The 25,216-nt window shown below is 47.6% G+C and overlaps 1 protein-coding gene across 8 annotated transcripts in view; it reads left to right on the top strand.

Annotated features, from left to right (window-relative positions):
• Window positions 1-25,216, top strand: part of MSI2 (musashi RNA binding protein 2) — a 371,942-nt gene that overhangs the window by 229,557 nt on the left and 117,169 nt on the right. For all 8 annotated transcript variants that reach the window (XM_090257700.1, XM_090257694.1, XM_090257698.1 and 5 more), the window contains exon 7: window positions 8,682-8,730. In XM_090257700.1, coding sequence (XP_090113826.1) covers window positions 8,682-8,730 — 49 coding nt within the window. The remainder of the gene's footprint in view (window positions 1-8,681; window positions 8,731-25,216) is intronic.

Here is a 25,216-nt window from a genome sequence, read left to right as displayed (position 1 = left end):
AGAACACAATTAAGGGAAACCAGTAGAAAGATGGAAGGACTTACTTGGTTTTAAATCCTGGCTCCACCATTTACTGCGAGTGCGGCCCTAGGCAAGTCACTCAACTGCAGTGAGCCACGATTTCCTCACCTGTCCAGGGTGGGCAAAAGGAGGTTTGCAGTTCTTTGTGTGGAAAATAATACAATAATAAATAATAATACAAGAATAGACCCGCTGTCTTTCTCGTAGTCACAACTGTAAACCTCCTTTTGCCCCACCCTGTATAATGGGTGTGATAAGATCTACCTCCGAGCTGTTGGGATAATTAAATGAGCTTTGCAAATTGCCTATTAAGCTCTAGTGAGTGGTGGCTTTTATAATAATCATAATAATCATTTCGGGGGGGGGGGGGGATAGGTATTTCATAACTTAGAGTCTGATATTTACTTGTGGAATTGGAATATCTGACCAGGAGGCTTTGCCTTCAGGTAAGTAACATGTCTGAATCTCTAGGATAGGGTTGTTCAGAGACCCCACACCTTTCAATTTCCACAGACAATTGTTCATTTGTTAACTTCATAACTCCTATCTGATGAACGCTGGTGTTTAAGTTAAATAGGGAAAAGGAAGGACCCCACAAGAATTCTTTGAAAAGTTAAAAGTAGGGGAAAAAAGGATCAATAAAGGAGAGTCTTGCCAATAGGGATATTCTGGCCTTCTGTAAAGGGTTTAAGAAAATGTACTTAATGTACCAAACTGTAGACTAAAAAGTGGTAAAATCTGTTGTATGTATTTTACTATACTATAAAGGGAGCTTGGGAGAAGAAACTAAGCAGACTATTTCTCTTGTTATTCAGAGGCACGGGAGTGAGTTAAAATAGGTAAGGTTTCAGGTGGATGCAGACTAGAAGTTGGTTGGCATTGTCCTGCAAACCAGAATGTCACCAGTTCAATTCCTGGTCCGGGCACATGCCTGGGTTGCAGGTTCAGCCCCCCAATCGGGAAGCCTACAAGAGAGAGCCAATGGATGTTTCTCTCTTGCATCAGAGTTTCTCTCGCTCCCTTTCTTCCTCTCCTCCCCCTCCTTAAAAAGAAATAAGAAAAATCTTTAAAAACAAACAAACAAACCTAAGACGGAGTAGGTAGGCGGGTTGGCCAGGTGAGATTTGTACTCAGGAGAGTAGCAGCCGAGCCCTGGGCCCACCCCCTGCCAGCCAAGGACACTGAAGCTCAGAGAATTTGTAAAAATCCCTGTCTCCTGGGGTCATTGCAAGGATCAAATGATAATAATATATGTGAACATATTGGTGGTGGCGAGAGGGAAATAACGGTTTTATTAGGTTTTCTTAAAGTCCTGTGTTCAGTTTTTGAACTTCTTCCAGGACAGAACTTTGACTCTCTTATCCCAAGACCAAGGCAAAGTGAGGCGAGTCCCCCAAAAGCAGCATGTGGCCTAGGGCCTGGCTGATGCTGACTTCTGGCAGGGGATGAAGAGCCACAGTGTAGGCAGCCAAAGGCCCAGGTTATACCCCTTTATTCAGGGCCCATCTCCACACACAGCCACTGTGATTAAGGCTCAACTGAGCTGTACTCAGCCATTGAGAACAGAGGTTCTCCGCCTTGGCTGCACCCTGGAATCACCGGGGAGCTTTAAACGCTCCTCTGCCGAGCTCCCCGCTCCAGAGTGCTGATTTAACAGATCGGGGTGGAACCTTGGCAGCAGAGATTTTAAAAGTTCTTAGGAGATTCTGGTGAGCAGTCAGGGTTGACAACCACTGATCTAGATTTCAGTGTGAGCTAATGGGATTTTCCAGCCTGCTCCCCTTTCTCCTCCATTTTTTCCGTTGGGCAGTGATTAAAGACAGACCAACCTCTTTGGAGGGCTGCAGCTTACTCCACAGTCTCATTTTCTGTAAATTGGACACTGTTACTGGGCTGTAGGGCAGGTGCAGATTTTGTTTCTGTCCAGACTGGTTGGGGAGAAGTAGAGAACAGCACCGCCCTAGTTCCGAGACAGCCAGGGGTTAGGGCAGCCTCCATGTCTAGCACAGACTCCGGCTCCTCTGTCCTGGGCAGGCCTGCCTCATATACACGAGTCTCCACTCTTGTGAGTTTAGTGCCTTGAGCTTATAGAGCATAGTAAAGCCTGAGAAACCCTACGCGCTGTAGTATCATGGTATTGCATTTACGAACATTTATTTAAACTCACACTTAAAGCGTTTGAGTGGGAGCAGGAAGTGAAATTCAAGGGCATTTGTTCTGGGGGAGTTTGAAGAGCTGCATTTTTTTTCTTTCCTCTCCTTCCTTGTGCCTGGCCAGATACTTTAAGGATCATTTGAAGTGCCATTTCCTGCTGGGTTCTTGATACGTATGGTGTGTGGGTGTGTGTATTTGTATCCTAAGAGGAGTAGGAAATTTTCTCCGGGTGTGTTGGCCACAGCAAAGCTCTGGACCATCTTCACAGAGTTTGCAGAGGACCCGTGGTGAAGCTGACGCTCCCAGATGTTGTCCCAGCGGCTCTGTGGTCTGTGTTAGCATTCTAGGTAGAGAGTCTTTACGGGTAGATCTTAGGTGACCACCTCACAGAGTTCCCTCCTTTCACGGATGAGAAACTAAGACAGAGATGGGAGGTGACTTGTCCTCACCGAGATCCTGGATCCTGCCTGTGACTTTGTGCAGTGCCACCTGGCACGCTCAGCTGCCTCCTGGCACCTGCTGAGTTACCAGCAACTCTTTTTTGGTTAGCCGTCTCCTGGGAACAAGTTTCTTTGCTCACAGATCAGCGTCACTCGCCATGTGGTTGGGAAGCTAAAACTGCAGGGAGGAGAAGCAGCGGTCTGGGGGCAGATTCTAGGGTCCCAGTCTTCGGCCAACCAACTTGACAAACGGAATTTCTCTCTCCTTTCAGAAGCTTCTTTGCTCTGTAACTTGAAAGGTTTCCTCTTCAGTTAGCACGTGAGCTGGCTAAAGTCTCACCTCTGGATCTGGTCACCACCATCTGACTACATACTTCTAAAGTCACCCAGCCAGAGGTCAGGCTCACAATAAATCTTTTGACTCATTATAAGGAGGGTTTACTCATTCATTAAGTGAATTAGGATTAGAGAGGCATCACCCACTGACTTGAGTGCTAATTATTGCTGATTTTCATGGGGCTCATTTAGTGAGGGACAGGTTGCCAATTTCTCTTGGCGTTTCTGGGATCTCTGTCTCCAGCTTTGCTGCTGGGGTAAGATTTGGAAGCGGTCCCTTCACCCCCTAATACGTACATTTCACTCAGAATGTGGAACATTCTGCATTTTACCTCTTTCCACCCCCTTTCTTGCCTTTGTTCATTGTCTAGTATTATTGAGACTGTCTGTATATCTTCTGATGCATTAAAAGCTTCTTTTTTTCTAGAAAAGGGACCATGTACAAGTTACCGATTGCTGTGAGAATGCTGTGTAACAAACAGCCACAAACCTCAGTGACAGACAATAGCTATTTATTTCACATGTCTAGAATTCAGTGGGACTGGTTCTCCTGGTGTTGGCTGGGCTCACTTGCACATTTTGGGGTGGACTAGCTGTCAGCCCATCCAGGCTCGCCTCAGCTGGGGCAGCTGAGGGGGACTTGGCTCTGCTCCATGTGCCTCTCGTCCTCCAGCGGGCCAGCCTGGGCAAGCCTTTCCCACAAGGATGGCAGACGTGCAAGAGAGAACAAGCAGAAACAGGCAGTCCCTCTGAAGGCTGGAGATACCATTCTGTCCACCCCGTTTTATTGACCGTAACAAGTCAAGTTCAGATACGTGAGATAGGGAGATAGATGCTGCCTCTTTGGGGAGAGGAACTACAGAATCGCAGGGAAAAGGCCATTAAAGCAATCAGTCTACAGGGACCTCTGTGATTTGAACTTAGGCTGATGCTCAGCGAACAGTGAATGCTAATAAATACATGTTGCATGAAAGGAAGTCAGGTTAACATTAGTTAGGTTTTCTGATCAAGATTGAGTTGGCTGAGTGATGTAGACATTAGCTGGTTTGTCTGTTAGAAGGATTCTGGAGGAGTCTGAATTTTTCCTGCGTTGGGTACAGGCACAGCTTCGTTCTCACAAAGAAGTTCCTCTTCTTGTCCTCTTCTTGATAGTTTACTGTCACCATTTTCAGGATCTTAGAATATAAACATCCAAGAGACGGGGAACAAGGAGGGGAGAACTGTTGCCAAACTGAAGTGCATCAGTGACCCCAGGAAGAGAAGAAGTTTATTCCCTGTATTGAGTGCTGAGTGTATGTAAAGAGGAAAAAGCAGCTCTGCCCAGTGCCTTTGACCTTTGCTCTTGTTTCTTTCTCATCTCCCTGGGGCAGCACCTGGAAAGTGGGGTCCACAGGCCGGGAGCTGCATCGGCATTACGCAGGAGCTTGTTAGAAATGCAAATGTTACTGAATCAGACACTCCAGGGGTCTGTGTTTTAACAAGTCCTCCAGGTAGTTCTGATGTGGGTGAAGCCTGAGAAACCCTGCCCCAGCCTCCACGGCCACAGAGCTAACGCTACAGCTCCCGCTGTTGAGCCGCCACGGTGTGAGCATGGCCTGTGCCTCTGAGGATGGTGCGGTGTCGTCTGGCCTTGTGGTGGGCAGAAATGCATGTTCAGGACACTCTGGTGTTAGGACCAGGATAGGGGGTCCCCAACCATCTCACAGCAAAGTTACTTTATCCTGCTTTGTCGTTCACACAGAAACACCACCAAGAATATCAGGGCTGCATTTTCAACCTGCCTAATGTTGTTAGAAGGCACATCTCAAGTTGAAAAAAGTTTCTTATTTCAAAACAGACTGTGCGTGTGCCAGGAAAGGGGACAAAGAATGCTGAGGTTCAGATACCTCCTCTCCTTCTTGTTCTCTCCAGGGACCCCCAAAACCACGAGGCCTGTGGGCCCCCACCTTTAGTAAAAACAAATCTGTAAGGCAGGTGAGGGCACTGTCAACCCAAAATAAATACCAGTGCTAATCTTGAGGAGGAGAGCGGTGTCCCTTCTGAGGACACATTTGGTGAGGGTTAAGTGTTAGTGACCCGAGGTCAGAAGAACCTGTGTCTTCCCCTCAAGTCTCTGTGTTCTTTTAGCACCAGACTGAGGCCTGGCCTGGATGCTAGCGTTGGGGACTCTGCACAGCCAGCAGATCTCCCTGGGTTTTGTTTGTGTGTGCGTGTGTGTGTGTGTGTGTGTGTGAGAGAGAGAGAGAGAGAGAGAGAGACAGACGGACAGGCAGGAAGGCAGGCAGACAAAGACGTCAGACAGGCACAGAGGGAATCAGCTTGCTGGCTCCCAGAGTGGATACCAGTTACCCCGATTGTGCCCCTCGTTTGCTCGTGACGGAGACACACACAAGCCACTTCTGTTTGCTTCACATTGAACCGTGAGAAACAGCCCGTATGTGAGGCCATGTTTTTCATTCTATTCAGTCTTTGTATATTCAGATTCTTCCAGTTTCAGCTCTTGCTGTTCTGCCAGATTTCCATCGCATTGATGGCTTCTCTGAATTAATGTGTTTTGCAATCACTGAAAAGTTTTCTCTCCCTCAAGCACCGGGACTTATCCAGATTGCTATTTTTTTCCTTTCTTTTTCCTCTCTCGCTACTTCTTAGATGTTTTATTTTGTAAAGTGTTAATAGAATTTTTCTTTCACCCTGACACTTTATCTATTCAGGGGGTCGTTGCGAGTCCCATTGTACAACTGGACTATAGAGGAAAGAGCTCTTTTCTTTCCAACAATGGTTGCCCTAAAAAATATACACAGCTCCTCCCCCTTGCTCACCAGGGTGGGGCAAATGTTGGGAGGGCAGCATCAGAAAATGCCCAGACTTAGGGAGAAAAAGAAGGAGCCAATTATGCACTGTTGAAAAGGGGGTTTGGAAATACATTATTTTAAAAATTCAAAATATTTATTTCCTAAGGGGATCTGAGTTTCAGTACCAAAACATGGCCCACACAGAAGGGAGGCTGTTTTTCTTACTCTTAGACATGTTTAGCTCAAAATAAGGACTTGGCAAACGTCTTAGAAAATATGGAGATGGGTGCAACACAGTTGTCACATTTACCTGCGTGATACCCAGCAGGCTTCACACCCCGCCCCCGCCCCCACCGAACCACACCCCAGGCATTGGAATTCTAATGGAGGCCCAGGGTCTGAATCTGTAACACCATATGTTCAAGTGTGACTACTCTGTGTACAAACAAACCAGTTGGTCTTCTGGTGGTTTCGCTTGAGTGGTGCCGGGGAGGCAGATGCTGGGTTGTGAACGGCCTCAGCAGGTGCCAGGAGGTACTCATCAAGCCTCTGGCCCAGGAGGGGTCTGCTGAAGGCACCCTGTCTCCAAACCAGCATCACCTACTCCCGTCAGCCTGATGCCCGGGAGAGAGAGGGCAGCTTCCTGCTGGAGGAGCAGTCACCGTGCAAGGCCATTTTCCTCCCAGGAACTGACTTCAGAGATGGGGACCAGAAGGGGAAGGCCCCAGGAGCCTGTTTGCTCAGGCTTGGTTGCTTAGCAACAAAATGGGGCCCTGACTCCAGAAGAGATTTTTAAGTGAGGCCAGTTCCTCCAAGGTTTGTGTCTGGCTTGCCTACCCCCCTCTTCCATTCTTACCTTGACTTTGTTTTTTTCCCCTATTATATTTGATAGCACCCGGAAAAATGGATTTGATTAGTCTGGAGGCACCATTTTAAACCTAGTTTTATTGCTTCACCCAGTGTCTTCCCCTCCATTGGAGACTATAGTCTGGGAGGAGTGAGGAATGAATAACCTATGATTTCTTTTCTCAGCCAGCTTAGCTCAGGCCCCCAAGCTCATTTGTGAGCCTTTGAGCTCCAGTGAACAGTGCTCAGTCCTTCCTAAGCACACACACACACTGCAGTTGCCCCCGGCACAGAGCCGTGGGGCTGCCCGCTTTGTTCCCCCACAGCCGCGCGGGTGGGGTTGCATTTTTACTGCCAGCCTTGGGCACAAACTGAATGAAGAGAACAGGCTGCTCACCTGGCCAAACCAGGTGAGTAGCTGATTGGCTGGGACAACACCTGCACTAAAGATGTGTATTTTGTGGGACAAATAAAGGATTGGATCATACATTTAAAAAAGTGGAATTCGAAGCTACTTGAGCTCTACATGGGAATTCAGTGTGAATCCTGAAATCTTGTTGCTAGAAATGCCCAAACGGGTTGCAGGATGCATGGAGGGCTGAGGACAGGACCAGGAGGAGAGACAGAGGCTGCGGTGGGTGTTTTCTTCTCTGTGATGTTTTTGAAAAAGCTTCTAGCATCCCTGTATTAGTCTGCTGGGGCTGCCATAATAGACGTACCACAGATGGGGTGGCTTAAACAACAGAAATCAATTATCTCTCAGTCCTGGAGGCTAGAATCCAAGATCAAGGCTGGGGTGGTTTCTTCAGACACCTCTCTCCTTGGTTTGCAGATGGCCACCTTCTTGCTGTGTCTTCACTCTGTACCTGACTGTGTCCAGACTTCCTCTTAAAAGGACACCAGTTGTACTGGATCGCAGCTCACTCTAATTTACCTTCTTTTAACTTAATTACCTCTTAAATACCCTAAACATAGTCACAATCTGAGGTATGGGGGCATAGGGTAGGACTTCGACATATGAATGGGGGGTGGGGGGCACAATTCAGCCCATAACAATCAAGATGGTAAAGTTCCATTGTTTATAACTGGGAACAATTTAAATATTCATCAGAAGGATAATTAAGTAAGCATAGGTTCTCAGCCCATAAAATATTATGCAGCAGTCAAGATAGTATTCCCAATACCTCACCCCATTAGGATGACTACTATTTAAAAAAAAAAAAAAAAAAAGACGTGTTGTACAGGATGTGGAGATGTTGGAATCCACATACACAGTTAGTGGGAATGTAAAATGGTGCGGTTGCTGTGGAAACAGTATGGCGGCTCCTCAAGAAATTTTTTAAAAAATAGAATTACCATCTCATCTAACAATTTAACTTACGGGTATATATGCAAAAGAGTTTTAAGCGGGGACTTGAAGAGATATTTGTACACCCATGTTCATAGCAGCCTTATTCACAATAGCCAAAACCTAGTGCTCACCGAGAGACAAATAATAAGCAATTGTGGCATATACATACAATGGGATATGGATGAACCGTGAGGACGTCCTGCAAAGTGAAATTAAGCCAGGCACAAAAAGACAAATACTGTATGATTCTACTTATATCAACTACAATACTTAAGAGTAGTCACAGTTATATTACAGAAAGTAGGATGGTGGTTGTCAGCAGTTGAGGGGATGAAGGGAATGAGGGGTTATCATTTATTTTTATGTTATGTAATTTTACCATAATTTAAACTGGAAAAAAGGATAATGTAGTAATCTGGGAATTGTTTACAATATTGTAGTGTTATATGTAAAAAAGAACAAGGGAAAATTTCACATACAATATGATTGAAACTATATTAAAATAGGGATAATTTTTTTAAAGCAAAAACTAGAAGGAAATAAATACACCAGATATGAACTGTGGTTGTGTTAGATGAAAAGACCAAAAGACAAGTGTTTTTTTTTTTTTCCCTAGGTTTTTGTATTTTCAAATAGTGTTTAATGAGCAACTATGACTTCTATAATGGAACCCTCCCCTATATAATCTTGTGTTTTGTTAAAACTCCTAAAGCACACCCTATTTTTGTATTTGTTCTGCAGGTGGAGGATGCAATGCTGATGTTTGATAAGACCACCAACAGGCACAGAGGTAAGAACCCCGGTTTACGAAGGACACCCCACATTCTCTTCTCACCCCAGTCTCACAGACGAAAGATACAGTGAATATTCCAGAATCAAGCAGGGAGAGCTGACCATCTGTTGAAGCTCTGTATTAATGGAAGGCCACAATAGCATAAAGAATCCGTTTACTGAACAGTTCAAAATAACATTTCCTCTTGGCTTGGGAACTCTCATTGAATTGTGCAGCCACACCCAAACTAGTTTAGACATACCTTTCTAATCCTGGCCTGCTTAGTCCTTGCTAAACCTCAGCATTAAGTGATCCAAGTGGAAATTATTCACAGTAATTACCCAATTGAGTTTCCAATTTGCATTGAAGGAGGTGGTTTAGAAGCACACTGTCAATCTAAAGAGCCAAACGAGAGAGAGAGAGAGAGAGAGAGAGAGAGAGAGAAGCCTTGTCAGACGAGGAAGTTTTGAGTGTACCCGCACTTGTATTTTCTCTGTGGTCTACTGTCTCATTCATATTTTAGAAAATGGGTCTCAACTTGGGGTCTGTGAACCCTTCAAATGACACCCACACAATGTTTTATGTTTGCACTTTTTGGGGGAGAGCATCCCTAGCTTTGAACAGATTCTCAAAGGGGACTCTAACCTCCATTTCCCCCAAAGGCCATGTTAAAATTATTGCTTTAAACAGAAAATTGAACGAATCTAGAAAATCCGCCCCAGAGGAAGTAGGGTCAAAGGTGTCTGTTCTCTGGAAGCTCTTGGTTTCCGGGGTTTCTATTAATGGGCATTCGTGGGCAGGGTGTGAATGAGCAGGGCTGCCAAAGCCGAAGCCGAAGCTGAGGCGGTGGGAAGCGGCACTCTCGAGAGGAGCCATTGTGAGCAGTGTTTCCTTGCCACTTGGATTGCATTTAGATGTTTCTTGTGTTGTTTACATTCTTGCTGTCACCTGTGATTAGAAGCAGTTACCCAGCGCTGACTGTCTGTCTCTCCTGTTCGGAGCAGGCAAGCTGAGTGAAAGGGAAGAAGGGGTGGGAGTCGTTGCTGGCGGAGTGGGAGAAGGCGTGGGGGGGGTTGTCCTGAGCGAACCTGGCCGTCGGCTTCTTGTGCATCACTTCCAGCGTCCTCAAAAGAGGAAATGGAAAACTGGGCAGACAACTGGGGTGTCGTCGGTGTATATGTTGAGAAGGGCTGGGGAGGAGGTGGAGGGTGAGGAGTAAGGGGAAGCAAGGAGAGAAAAGAAGGGCTTCCAGGTGTAGGAGCACTGCCTTTGTCCTGCATGGCGCAGGGGTGAGAGCCCAGAGAGTGGCCCTGACGAGCGATTCCGTTATCCTGAGCCATCACGCTCATTGCATCTGTCTCTACAGAGTCCACGCCATTGTCTTGTTACGTCATCATCCCAGCAACCTCGGGAGGGTTGTTGTAACTTTGGGAAAATCGCTTCACTTCTTCATACCTCAGTTTATTCATCTGTGAAATGGGGATGCATTAGTATTGGGTTGGCCAACGGGCCTATTTAGTTTTTTTCCATAAAATAAAGGACACATTTTTTATTTTCACCAATAACTTAATTGATTTGAATATCTTGAGTATATCGTCTGTCTCCTGCTAAACATTTTCCCATGGCAAAGAATTATTTGGCCAGAATGTCAGTAGTACCAAGAAACTTCGCAAACCACTTTTGACACGTTCGATCAGTCCTAGCACCTTCTCCATACCCTGCACAGATCTTTTTTTGCGTTTCAGTTGCATTTTTACCTTCCTTGAAATAATAAAACAAAACACACCAAAAATGTTACATATTTTCTTCCATCTTCAATATTAAAATGGCTGCACAAAAGTTTACCAATTTTGATAAGTTTTTTTTAATGCACACAGATATGACAGCTGTCAGAATACAGTCTAACAAAATGGTGTCAAATGAAGTTAAAGACAACTAAGTGCTACCAGAGCCATCATATAGAAAAAAAACAGACGAACTTTTTGGCCAACCCAATACTTACCATCAATTGTACGTAAATGTTAGTTCTCCTTATTCTTATTCTTATTATTACATTCTCCTCATCATCTCCATTTTGTCAGTGAGGTAACCTAAGCTCAGACCGGGTAACTGCTACACCCAAGGTCAGAGCAGGTACTCAGGTCTAGGACTGCTGATTTCAAATTCTGCTCTTTCTCCATTGTCTCCACACGGTGACGGTGACGGGTTTAAGAATGTTTCCATGTGTTTATTTTCAGGGTGGGCAAGGCCCATCTGAACATGGCACTAGTTTAGTGTTCAGTGTCAGAATTTGTAATCCAGAAAGATTCCCTAGCGCCTCTAGGCAGTATGGTCATTCTTTTTTGAATATCAATTAATGAAAGGTATTTTTAATCCCCTGCTTTGTGTCGGGCCCTGGGCTGGAGGAGATGATAAATCATCTCATTGAACTCTCACAGCTCTGCAGGGAAAAAGGCTGGTCGCCTAAGGGACCTGAGAGGGCTGCTGACTCTGTGTCTAGTACCCGACGGGAGTAGATTCACACTCAGGGACTCAGGCTCCCGGGTGCTAGGAAAAGTTCCCCCTTATTTCTAACCCAGTTGCCTCCTGCTATGGGCGGGGCCTCTTCCCCTTTTTCCAGAGGCGCAGGGTGCAGAGATGGGGTGGCAGCCCCCTGTGACTGGGCGAGGGAAGTGTTTCCCATTGTGAGGTACAGGGAGCTCCATTCCACCGCCCCACACTCAGAGCAGCTGTCGGGATGTCCTCGCTCATGCTCCCAAGCCAGGACTTCTGGTGGGCATGAGTGGCCAGGTGCGTGGGCGGGGGCCCTAGTGCATGCATGGTCCTGCCTCAGCCAAGCAGGACTCGCCCTGGCCTCCTTCTGCCCTGCCGGAGTTTCAGATTCCTGCGGTAAATGCAAGACCCCTTGTGTGATTTATGGAGCTGGAACAAGATGACAGGTGGGGTTTCTTATTCAACAATTACTAAGAATTTCAAGATGACAGCAGAGCATGCAACCCGAAGCAGAGCCCTTCTGTCTGCACAGGCCGCCCACCCAGGAAGTGGCCCGAGCGGGTGCTGCTGTTGGGGGCCCAGCTGGTGCTGCTGGGGCCAGAGAAGAGAGGCAGCAGAGGTGTGTCTAGACATTTCAACGGGGAGAACTTAGCACGCTGCCTCCCTTTTCTCCTGCATAGAAACCTGCGTCCAGTGTTTCTTCTGTGGAGGTGGGAGCTCTGGTCCATACACATTCCCCAGTCCCCCCCCCCCCCACCAGCTGAGGAGGAATTTCTCTTTGAACTGGGTGCTAAAGCTGGGGTAATACTTCAGAGACTCAGAGCAGTTAGGGGAGGAAAGAATTTTTTTTTTTTTTTTACAAAAGAACATATCACAACAGAAGCACAAATCATACATGCGGAGCCAGTGGGCCCCCATCCCTGGCCTGGTGGAATGTGCATTTGGAATTAGGTGATAAGCTCAAGAAAATAAAATCCTCCTGCAGCCACCTTGCCCCAACCTTCCCTTCACCTCCTCCGCTTCCTGTTTTCCATTATCTTATCAAGAGGAAAACGCTGCAGTAGCAGAAGTTGAGGACACCTCTCGCTCGCACTGCCTCCAGCTTGCTTCTAAAAGAGCCCGGACCATTAACCTCTCCGCGACGGCACAGCACCTGCTCAGCACTCATCAAACTTCTAACCCAGGCCTGCTGGGCAGCCCGGGGCCTTGCCTCGCCCTTCACCCCAGGCATTTGGAAAGCCACCTGTGTGCCCTTGGAGTTGTGACAGCCCCTGTGCAGGGCAAACTACGTGGGACTGGGCCAGGCCCAGGGGACCCATGCAGGCCACCTTTGCCGTGATGAGACAGAGGTCAGGGCAGAATTTCCTTCCACTCCTTGTCCCACCGTGGCCACCTCCTGCCTCTGTTCCCTGTTGGCCCTTTAGGGACAAAGGGGGCACTCCGTTACATCTGCACAGCAGTTTGCTTCTGTTCCCAGAAGCACTAGCCTGTGTCTGTTCCCATGTTACATCTGCACTTGGACCTGCTGGCCCCATGGGGAAGGATTCAGGGGACAGGAGATAGTGAGCCCCCCCAGGATGTGTGACCTCCATCCTGCAAGTGGAAGAAGGTCGGTCAGCAGCTGACTGATACAGAAGTGTGTGCTCTTCCCATCTTTCTCTCCAAAGGGACACCCGTCGCACTTCCGCTGCCCCTTGATGTCTAACAGGGGATACTTTCCCTAACCTCTCTGAACACCCCAGGCTCCTGTTCTGAAAAACGTGGGAACTGGGGTTGATGAGCTGCAGGATCTGAGAGAGTGGCCAAGAGTAATTCCTTTATCTATTTTTGTTTTCTTAATTAGGGGAAGGAGGTGAGCAGGTAGGTTGGGTCCCCTGAGATGAAGTATAGCATGGGGAGTGTCTGTGAGGAGGAGCGGACAGAAGGCAAAGGCCACCTGTGACGAAATGGGCGATTCTGAAGATGGGGCTGCCCCCAGTAGGCAGGGGAGGGCCAGCCTTTGTACCTGTGTGTTGATCAGTCATTGGACAGACCACCCCGGGTTGCAGCTGTGGCCTTGGGCTTATACTGAGGAAGTCCTGGAGGGGCTGGACCACTGGGGCCATCCTCAGGCAGCGCTCCCAGCGGGTCCTGAAGGAGGACCTGGGTGTCCCATCATGGCACACACCGTGGTGGTCCAGTGGGTTCTGTGGTAACCTCTGTGCCAATGCTCGGCAGAAACAGCCAGCACTTCTGAGCACGTACATACCAAGTACTTAGCACAGTGCCACACATGCTGTTGAAACTTTATGACAGTCAGAGGTGAACCCAGCTGCTTGGAGTCCCACTCTAGTCAGACATAAGCCCAGCCTGTTTGACCCAGAGCCCATGTTCTTAGCGGACTCCATGCTGGGCAATGGATTAAAGCAGGAGAGTTGCTGATTATAAAGGCTGAAGCACCTCTTCTTTATGAGTCCCTCTCCCCCCCTACCCTTCTTGGTGGACTACAGTGCACCTCCATTTCCCGACGGGGAAACTGAGGCAGGTTCTCATAGCCAGGTAGGAGCTGAGCTACTGGAAGAGGCTGGAGCCTTCCTTGGCTCCACCCATCACTTCATTTCCTGGCCTTTCTTGAGATGATTTGTTCCCAACGGGAGGGGGAGCGTGGCTTTCTAGTTTTCTCAGTCATTTCATCTGCTCCCTAAAAGTTATTAGAGGTGGTCTGAAAAGTAAAAATGGGGCTGATCATCAAAGGATTTAACCATTGGGGAAAAGTTTGCCGCTTTAACCTTGCAAAACTCAGATAAGATCTTGAATTCAGCATTAGTTATTGATCCCAAAGGGGGACTGGAGGGGAGAGCCCACCCGGAGGGAAGAAGCCACAAGGTGCTGTCCTTCCTAATTCGCTCTTTGGTTGGCAGAGGCTGCGAGCCAGAGGGAGGGAGGCATATGGTTTGCTGTCTCTCCCCGCGCTCCGCACATCAGCCCTGTTTGAAAACGTGGAATGTGGGGAAGCGGGTTGCTGAAATACATCCCACACTCCCCTCTTCATGGGGGAAGGAAGCCCCCTCTAGGAGCCTCAGCCGTCCCTCCTCTTGACCCCAGGGCTCGAGGTTCATGAACCCCGCACTGCTGGGTCCCTCCACGGCTGGCCCATCAGGGAAGACCTGGGTGGTTGGGGCCCAATGGAGAAATGAGCCGGGTGTCTTTGAAGCCTGTCGGTGCCTGGTGAGGGTCAGCTGGAGAGGGAGTGGTGTCTGGCAGAGTACAGAGGAGGCTTAGAGCCTCTCCCTCCCTGTGACTTCCATTACCCAGCAGGCCTGTTTGCTCCAGAGGCAAAGGAACAGGATACACTGAGAGAAAAATAAAGATCAGTGTGATGGATGACTCCTCTCCCAACTGTTCGCAGTCGCTTATTAAGTGCAATGCTAATGGCTTTGGGGAGCAACAGCAGCTCTGACACAGTCCCCGGCCCCCAGCAGGGCCCCTCCCTGTACTGACCTCAGCCCCAGAGTGGTTTTGTGAAGTGCAGAGGGTCCTTCCCAGGGTGGCTGGAAATGCAAGGCGGTGGCCCCGTGTGGCCAGAGGAAGGAGCTTTCTGTAGCGGGACTGAGCTTGGCTCCTGCCATGAACCTGGTACAAGCTCTCTTCCCCAGAAGGCAGCTGACTGAAGTTTAAGGCCTTCATAATTTGTGTAATCAGTTTCTTTATTAAAATGGTGCTAGTAAAAAAAAAAAAAAAAAAAAAAATGGTGCTAGTAAGATGGGGCCGAAACTGTGATAAAAGATAATGCTTTTCTAAACTAGAGAAAAAAAGAGCCCTTAATGTCCTGACTACCTGCCAGACACTCACTCTTTTTATGTACACTAAAATGATAAAGAATCACACTGTAATTATTTATGTGTATTAGTCCCTAGTTCCCAAGGTGGGGGAGGGGGCATGAAAAGAAGGTTTCACAAAGGCTTTAAAAATAAAACAGCATTGCTTCATCTGTAGGTGTGGGATGTCAAGGATAATATGCTCCCAGCATTTTGACTACCTAGGGAAGAGGGTTGGGACTCTACAACCTGTAATTGTGACATTGTATGGGGGAAGAAGTGTCTTTGACAAAGAGGGTAAGTACCCTCTGGTAGGAAAGGGTCGTTGGATGGGTGAATAAGTGGGATAAGAGTTTGCAAAATCACAGCTGGTGATGACCCTGGTGCTGATGAGACATGAGGGCATCTTGCAAAATTCTGGTGCCCACAGCTGTGGCCTGGAGCCGGGTCCGCCTGTCTTGGATGACTTGTGCCCTTCGTGTTTCCTCATCTCTCAGGTCTGCTTACTCACCCCTGTGTCTGTCGCTGGTGGTATTGGGCGCCCAGTCTGAAACACAGGTTAAGGAAGGGGTCTGTTGGAAACCTGTAAACCAGTAGCTGACCATTATTGGTACTGATCCCAATTCTGCCCCTGAATTGGAAGCCCATTAACAAGAAAGCTGCCGGTCTGTCACAGACCGCTGACACCGACCAAGTGTCTCGGCCGTACAGAACTTTCCCGCTAGTTCGTAGTGTTATGTGGCCATCAAGCATGCCATTGGGCTCTTTAATGCAAGTTGAGATCTAGATCAAGTTAGGTGAAAATCCTATTCCCTGCGTGGGCCACAGTCAGTGGGCGGTACTGTTTAAGAAAGATCTCGGGAAACTGGGACTTGAGGGGGACCCTAGGGCAGACTCGGAATAGGGTAAAAACCAATACCATTGAGTCTCTTCCAGTCCACTCAGACAGAAGAGACCGGGGGGAGGGAGTGGGCAGTGATGTGGACGTGAATTGCTGCCTTAGGGCACTTGGAGAGATTCTGTTGGAAAGCAGTCATGTGCAGGCTTGAAGCTGGGCACGGTGGGTTAGAATGAGGAAGAACTGAGTCCCACAGTGGCATAAACGTCACCCTCTCACCTCTCCACTAGATTCTCAGAACCCAAGGTTCTGTGCTTCTGTCTGGGCTCAATCTAAAGTCAGGGCCATGTAAGTCGGGAGGTGGGGGGGCATGCTTGTGCACCCATTTTGATGTGTGCACCCTTGCAGAGCTTTGCTCAGAGGCCCTGCAACCTCGCCCCATCCCTTAGTCCCCAGCACATGACCTTCAAGGCCTGGCCTGTCCCCTGACCCATCTAAGGACCTCCTCCAGAGCCTACAAGCAGTGGAGATTGAGGGAAGGGAGGGGCTGAAGAGTCACAGCCCCCAACCTGCACTATCTTTCAGAGACCAGCCCCCCAGAGCTGTCTGCACATTCTATTTACTTGTTAAACAAACTCCATTAGCCTTCGAGAAATCGGTGCAAACATGACCTCGCAAATAACCAATTAAAGGGGCAGGGTTGAAGGGGAATGTGAATTTGAAAACATGCAGAGGAGGCCATTAAAGATTCCTGTAGATACCCCAGCCCTGGCAACATTGATCTGAGACCTTAATTTTGTTTCTGACAGGAAAGCTAGGAATGCGTTTTAATTTTTTTTTTTTTTTTCCCTGAGCTAACTAAATTCCGGAAGCTCCCATTCTGGAGCTGTCTCTTGAGATATTAATCAACACAGTAGCTTGGTTTCTGTTCACCTGCTTTGCTTTGTAGACAGGAATACGAAACCCTTAACTCGCTAGCAGCAAGGCTAGGGACGGGGTGCCCCACGCCAGGGGAGCGGGTGAACCCAGGAGAGCTGGGCACCCTGGAGGCTGTGTGTTTTCTTTAGCCCAAGTATAAATCTTAAACTTCTTTCCTTTGGAATAAAAGCCCTGGCGTCAAAAGGGTGGTGAGCTAATAGGCCTTCCTGCCTCCCCCCTGGCTGTGGCCCACGGAAGCAGAAAGGGAACGGGCCCAGGGTCAGCAACTTCATTTGACCCAGAAATGATTCTTTGTAGAGAGGGACAACGAGGCTTTTGTTCAGCTCTGTTCCCATAGAGGCTCTGACTCTTGTGACGTGTTTTAAGGTCTCAGTAAGGGAAGTGTGTGGAAGCCTGAAGAGAAAGGAGCCTTTAGCTTGGTGACTTGATTAAAAGCACCCCCTTTCTTAGCATCACAGCGCTGCTCTAGGGGCCTTGGTGGGGGTGTCCAGCGGAACCAGAGCCAGGGGTGGCTGCCTCCTGCTGTGACCAGCAGCCCAGGTTACTCTGTACGTCTGGCCTCGAGCTTCTGCTTTGAGCCGCGTGGATCAGAGGCCAGACACCAGCTCACCTGAAGCTGTGCATCAGCACGAGGTGCTAAAAGGAGTGTAAGTTTTAGTGTGGGCCGTACTCGGTTTCAAGTCCCAGCTTTCCCGTGGAGCCCTGCTCCGCTCACTGTGGAGACAGCCCTCCTGCTCTGTAAGAGTTAAGTGAATCCGTGGTAAAGTGCCCACAGCGAGGGGGCAGTGGCCAGTGGTCTCAGTTCTTTCCTCTCCCCCTTAAAGAGACATTGGTTTTAACCTGTTCAGGCCTGCTTGTTTGTAGGTTTTTAAAATTCATTCCAATTTGAATGTCAATGTACTGATAGAACATGAGAATTTTTTTTAATGTCACCCATCCCTAACACAGTAACTTGCCACTTCTGCCTTGTTCCTGACGTTGTGTGTAAATATTTTTTAACTTGGTTGTAATTATGGGGTCAGTATCTCAAACTTTGTTGAATGAGGTATGGGCCCTGCCTCATCTGATTTTTCCGTCCTGCCAGGAAGAGGGACGGAGGAGCTCCAAAACAAGATGTGATTATATGCAGCCGAGAACCCTTGGCCTCTGAGTCACCTCTGTCTTTTATTTCCATAAACAGAGAGTCAGATAGATAGATGAGGATTTTCTTCGTAGTTTCTGCTCCTCCCAGACAACATGCTATTAATAGACTAGCCAGACTGGCCCAGGTCTGAAAAGAAACCAGTTTGCTTGAGTTTATTGGAGACCAGAGGGGAGAAAGGTCAGAAAGGGGAGACCCTTATCCTAGGAGTTCAAAGTGCTTTTAAATTTAATAGGAAAAAAAAAAGAGTTAAAAGCATTTTCCTAACCCAAGTTAGATTAATAAACATGTGGAGACCTTACACAGTGTGGCAAGTGTGTCCCGTTGCTTAACAGCTTAAGAGACAAGGCAAGTACCCCAGTTAGTGAAGCTTGTGAGGTGTCTGGGCCATGTGACAAAGAGCTGAGAGCTTACACCGCTGGGTTCAAATTTCAGAGCTACCACTAATGAGCTGTGTGACGTTGGGCAAGTTACTAAACTGTTCTCAGCCTCAGTTTTCTCATCTGTTAAATGGAGCTAACGTTATTAACTCGTGGCCTTGTGAGGTTTAAGTGAAATAATCTGTGTGAAGCACCTGATGCTTAGGAGACGACTGTAACTTGAACTTTATTATTATCACAACAGCTACTGTTATTTTACTCCTGTTGCTGTCATTCTTGGGGAATGAAGGCTAAGGCTTGCTAACTGGAGAAAATGTTAACATTCTAGATGACTGTTGGCAGATGCTGTCAAGTTTTTCGAGATGGGAGAGTATTGTGGGTGAACCGTATCCCCCCAAAAGATATCTTCAAGTCCTAACCTCTGGTCTCTCCGAATGTGACCTTATTTGGGACTAGTTCTTTGCGAGTGCAGTGAAGTTAGGATGAGGTCTTACTGGGGTAGGTTAGTCCAGTGTGGCCAGCATCCTTCGAAGAAGAGGGAGGACCCGTGAAGAGAGACCCGCAGGGAGAATTCCGTGCGACCGTGGAGGCGGAGACTGCAGGAGTAAGCCGAGGATGGCTGGCAGCACTAGCCCCTGGGAGAGAGGCACAGGACAGATTTTCTCCTAGAACCTTCGCGAGGACGTGGGCCTGCCGACGCCTTGATTTCAGACTTCTGGAACTGTGAGAGACTGAATTTCTGTTGTTTCACGCCCCTCCAGTTTGTGGCATGTATCACAGCAGCCACAGGAAACTAACCGATACTGAGGGCTGCGCGGTGCTGCTCTCTGTTGGACACGTCTCCCCGCGCCCCACTGGCTTGCAGGCCCAGTGAGCAAGCAGAGCCTTCCTCACTCATGTTCCTGTCCATGTCACAGCCGCTCCCACAGAGAAACTGTGTGCAAGAGAACGTCGAGAAAAGACCTTTCACCCAGCTGATAACACAGCCCCCAAATCCTGACATAGTTTATGCCTTGACCAAGTCTAGTTTAGCCAAAGACCCTGGAATTGACCTTAGGACGTTGAAGATACTTTTTGGTCCAGAGACACTTGAAGAATTCTCAGATTTACATTTTAATTAAGTATTGGATTGGCCAAAACATTCATTTGGCTTTTTCCGCAAGATGGCTTTAGTAGTGCTTTGTTGTCTTTAACTTTATTCAAAACAATTATGTTAGATTGTATGGTGACAGCTGTTTTATCAGCATGCATTAAAAAAAGTGTCAAAACTGGTGAATTTTTGTGTAACCATTTTAATATTGAAGATGGAAGAAAATATGCAACATTTTCAGCATGTTATGCTTTATTATTTCAAGGAAGGTAAAAACACAACTGAAACACAAAGAGATTCGTTCAGAGTATGGAGAAAGTGCTGTGACTGATCAAACATGTCAAAAGTGGGTTGTGAAGTTTCACGCTGGAGATTTCTCGCTGGATGATGCTCCAGGGTCAGGTAGACCAGTTCAAGTTGATAGCGATCAAATCAAAACATTGGGAACAATCAGCGTTATACCACACAGGAGACAGCCGACATACTCAAACTATCCAAATCAATAAAGCTATTGGTTAAAATGAAAAATGTATCTTTTATTTTACTGAAAAAACTAAACAGACTTCTCGGCGAACTCAATAGCTTTCCGAGCTCAGTCGTTTCTGTATAAGCCAAGGAATAACCAGAACACTTAGGAGGGGTCCAAACTCCCAGCTCCAAGAATGCAAACCATCATTGGTATTTCCAGTTGGGTCCTTCAACTCAGCTGTTTAGGGAAATAAGGCCAAAAGAAGAAAGAAAAGAAAGAGAAGGAAGTTAGGAGAGCTCCTGTGTATGACAGCACAGACCTTGCCATCCTCGCATACCTGCCCCGACTTCCACTCAGGGAAAAAATAAGAAAGAAAACCCAGAGAGATAACACTGAACCTGCCTAACAGACTCCTTGATTTCTTTCTTTGGTCCCAGAAACCCTTCCAGGCAGGAACCTTTGCCAAATTTAATCCTAGAGTGAGTTTCTGAGCTAAATTACCGCAGTTGAGGGTCCACGTGGGAACACCTGCAGGCATCTGGTCGCCGGCGCCGCTGGACGGAGCAGCAGTTAGTAGTTGCAGCACCGTGTGGAGGTGCCTCTCTTCATCCCCAGGTTCGGTTGGCAAACCCAGTGGCACGTAAAAATAACCGCCACGAGGTTACAGTGATCAAAGTTGTGCGCCTTTGGGCCCTCCCTACAAATTGGAGGTTTCTTCCTCAACTTGCCGCCCCATCTTGCCATCAGGAGATAACTGAAAGCGCCTCCTCCTCTCTGGATGTTTCCAGCATTGGGGCCTGTGTTCCAGCACCCCAGGCAAAGCTGGCGCCTCTGCACCAGATCTGCAGAGTACGCAATGCTGACATCCGATTTATTATCTTGGAGGCCGGGCCGTTCATGGATGATTCATGACTCTGCTTGCCACTGCCGCTGGAGGTGACATCATCCATTGTGGGCCCAGAATAGACTCAGAAGCAACAGTGGCCCCTGTTTTGCGTGTCTCTCGCCAGCCCCGGGCTTCCTCCTGTCTCACACCCACCTGCTGTGTGTTCATTGAGTAGGAGTGTTGGGGACCCTGAGAGCCCATCAAAAGCGTCCGTTTAGCAGGGGGACATAAAGGTGTTGAACGCTGTTATAGCTGCACAGCAAAACAGAGAAGGGAACTTCCTCAAAGTTCACCTCTTCCCCTGTCTTCCTTTCAGTGGAGTTTAGATTTCCCGTGTAACCCAAAGAGCCACTTACCTCCTGTGGCCAACTTTGGTTTCCTCACACAGAGACAGGTGGCTGGGAAGGTCTGGGTGACATATGTCATCCCACAGCCCAGCATTAAACACCTGTAAGATCAATGATTATTGTCACATCAGAGGTATGGACTTTCTCCGCGGTTTTCAACCCTAGTCGTACATTAAGATCACCTGGGGAGTTTTTAAAACACGCCAATGCCTGGGGCCCACCCCTGATCCGTTAAATGAGACCCTGAGGATGGAGTCCTGGCTTCGGTAAGTGTGACTGTTGCCCCAGCTGAAGCTAATGTGCAATCAGGGCTGGAAACCGCTGGGTCAGATGATCTTCCAGCCTTAAAGGCCACCAAGGCAGCGCTGCTGACCAGGACTTGGGCCCTGACCTGCATCTGGGTGGGGAGATGGGCCCTTCCTTGGCATGAGCAGGAGAGGGTGGCTCCCTCATATGAGTGGCCTTGGGTGATCCATGTGGGGAGTGAGAGGTATAACTACCATTCTTCTGTGCTGGCTATGAACCTTGTCACTCACTACCAAAACTACGGTGCTGGCTACCCATCACTTTAGGATAAAGCCTAAATGTAGCTCATGCCCGGACCCTGTCTCCTCTCCAGCCTCACTCCTTCATGCTCCCAGGGGCCAGGGCCACACTGACTTCCTGGGCATTTCCTTAACGGGGCCATCCCCAGGCTCTTCCTTGGGCTACCAGGAACAGCATGCCTCATTCCTGGCCAACTCCTACTCATCTTTCAGGCCTGGGCTTCGATGTCCTTTCCTCGGGGAAATCTCCCAGGACCCCCGGCCTAGGTCAGTTGTATCCTTGTCACTTCCTGGCACTTCCTGTTTTAATGACTGTGTTCTTTGTTGGATTATTTGATTCGTATCTGTGTCCCCATTGCTTGGCAAGTAGAACAAATATAAGAGGGTGGGTGGCAGACAGGCCCTCCTCTGCTTGGTCTCTGTTCTCGCTTGACTGAAAGCAGGTTCTGCTTGCTGTCCCGATCACAGCCTCTTGGCTGAGTGCTTTCACCCAGCCAAGACCCACTCTGGCAAAATGGAGGTGGTGTAGGAGCTACAGGTGCTTTCTGGAGAGGGCTTCGAAGATCTAAATAAAGGTTCGGGAGTACTTGTTTCTTCCAGAACCTAAGAAAGGAACAATTACCCAGCAGACTTTCTTATGAAAGGGGGAAAATGCATTGTGTACGTGCCCTTTCCAGCTGATTTGGAAAGAAAGAGTGAAAATATTGGTTCCATATAAAATAAAATTAGTCCTGTATGCCTACCTCTGACCCATGGTGCCTGGTGGGGCCTGGTGGGCTGGGGGAAGGTACTCTACAGCCAGGGAGTCTGTACCAGGATTTAAAATGCCATGCACTTTGCTCTTGGAAGCCAGGTAGAAAGTGTGTACTTAAGAGGCTTCTAAGTTCCCCCCCTGCTTCCAAAATCACTAGGCTTGGCATCCTACGTCTTCTTTTAATTAAGTTGATTCATTTGCCCTGGAAAGATTTCCTGATTCAGCTTGTATATTTATGTATAAACTTCTCTGGGAACACCTGGCAGTTTTTCTGAGTGACAATAAGGAAACGTAGTCTGAAAATTATGGTTTAATTTGCTCCCTCCTTCATGCTGTCTTACCTTTTAAAAAATGGGTAATATTTACAAAAGGAGCCTTGTATTTTGCCTGTAATACTAATCCTGTTTTACAGCAAGTGCGTACCAACAATATCTGATGATTTCCCTTTATGTAGTTTTAGAACTCAAGCTTTTAATGGACAATCGAATTATTCCTGGGCAGATAGGAAATCATCTAATTGCATATTTTAATTTATTGTGAATTTTCAGGTAGGCCCCAGAAGAGATTGGTGAGCATATATTTTAAAAAAAGATTAGAATAACTTCTTAATGATTTTTATTTTATCTAAAAGCTTTGTTGTCACTCTTGGGTTGCATCACAGCTGTGTGTATGGGGCACATTTGAATCGGATGTGGCTCTTGGTTGGCTTTTAAATATACACTGAAATCCAAGACGTTATAAAGGATCAAAATAGGAAAGCATGTCCCTGTATTGTATTTTACTTTATTTTAGGTTTGCTGTTCCTTTCTTATGGGACTAGTTAAAATCCCCTGGGCTGGGCTTGTGACCTGGCCGGGGTCAGTTAGAGGTGTTAACTTTTCCTGGGTGGTACAAGAGGCTTCCACAAAGTGGTTTGAACCTTACATGGCACCCCTGGTCCATCCCTTCTTTTTCACTTTTTTATAAGGTTCTTCAGCTAAATGTAGGGGGTCAGGCACTGCAGGTAGCCTACCAAATCTCGCCGCTGCCTGGGGGGTAGCAGCTGGGGTAGGAAGAGGAGAGCAGCTGTGGCTGTTATTAGTCATTCCATGAAGAAATTGATTTGATAAATAATAAAGCAGTGATATTAGCAACACATGCTTGCAGGTCAGATGACTTCCATGAAAGCCCCCAGTGTGTGTAATGGTTTGACAATATATATGCCCTCTCAAAACATCCTATTTTTTAATGGAAATTGGACTGTTAGTGCAGTTTCTTAGCCAGTATGCCAAGCCCATTACCAAAGGGAGCTTGGAAAGCAGGAGGATGCTCTTTCTATTTAATTTGGCTTCTACCCTCCCCTTTTCAGAGGATGCTTAAACTCACTTTGTTTCCTTGTCCTTGCCTTTTCCTTTGTTAACTGTTTTGATTTGTAAAATACTATACTTCACACTACACTCCTTTATGATGATTTACTGTGCTGTTCTTATCTTTCACCTTAAATCCTTGATAAGAGCATTTTAAAAATGAAATTGCTACCTGACACTATTATAACATCTTGGCTGGCAGCCGGGGGGTGGGGGGGTGGGGGGGGTGGAGAACAAGTTGGGGCGGGGGTTGGGTGGATGGGGGAAGAAGGCTGAGTTTTGAGAAAGGGAAGATCTTTAAAGGGACCGTATAGTACTTTCCCCCCTCCTTTGAATTCTGGAAGACTTTTCGTTATTGTTGTTTTTAACAAAGCAACAGTACTTGCCGGTGCCCCTCGTTACTGCATGGTGAACTGTCGTGAAATAACAAGGGGTTTGGGGGACACATGGTATCCTGCACTGAAGGCGAAACTCATGCACAGCCTTTGCTGTGGATTGAAACCTGATGGGCAGACAAATGGACGGATGGCATCTACCCACCTCCACATTCGTAGCCTGGAACACACGCCCTTCCTAACTCTGGACATCCTGGTCTGGTACCCTGCCCCTCTCTTTAAGACAGGTCAAAGCAGAGCCCCCTCTAGTTGTGAGGCTACGGAGGCCAAGATGGGGACTTTTTTGTTAGGCTGTGTTATATTTCTGGAGATCTCCATTCAGCCACAAAAGGCATCGTTGATGTGGGGGTGGGAGGTGGGGGTGGCAGCGTCCGTAAATAGAGCTGTCTGAACTAGCAGGTCATTTAAATTCTAATATAGTGATTTAATGAACTCTTGTCTTTAATTCCTGTGATATGGAGAAGACAGCCATTCTCTCCCCATAATGGAGCTTGTTAACCCATCTCTTTTCTGACTGGTGCTTTTATTATGATGATGATGGCAACTGGAGGACTTATTGTGTTAGAATAACAGGTTTCCCAGTGCCTGGCAGAGAAGGGGGTGTGTGGTGACGATGATCTTCTGTAGGAATCACAGTGGCCGCTGGTTTCTCGGGCACAGGCGGTATTCTGAAGTGTGGGGTGTCAAGACTTGGTATTTACTGTCCTAGATTATTGGGGTGGGGGAGGGTGCAGCAGCCGGGACACGGATCACCCCATCGGGGCTCCCGGGTGCAGCTGCCAGGTGCTGAGGCCACAGCCAGTGGGCGGCCCCTGTGCGTAGCTCGCAGCGTGGGAGCCACTGTTCCCAATTTATCACACACCTCATGAAAATATAATCCACCACCAAAGTGACCGCTTTGGGGGAACTGCCTTGTCTCCTTTGAGTCGAGACTGGAGACAACCAGACAAGGTTGGGTGGTACCGAATAAAGAAACATTACTTTCTGAACACAATCTTCTGTTACCAGTCACTTTTCAACAGACATTCAATCAAAATGCTAATAGCGGCGGCAACAAGGGAACGCGTTTATTGTAATACTAATT

This window comes from Furipterus horrens, unplaced genomic scaffold (assembly GCF_987537825.1).
Source record: "Furipterus horrens unplaced genomic scaffold, mFurHor1.1.pri manual_scaffold_11, whole genome shotgun sequence".
In the NCBI taxonomy this organism is placed as follows: domain Eukaryota; kingdom Metazoa; phylum Chordata; class Mammalia; order Chiroptera; family Furipteridae; genus Furipterus; species Furipterus horrens.
The sequence above is the reverse complement of the archived record's forward strand: the minus strand, read 5'-3'. Positions and strand labels throughout refer to the sequence as shown.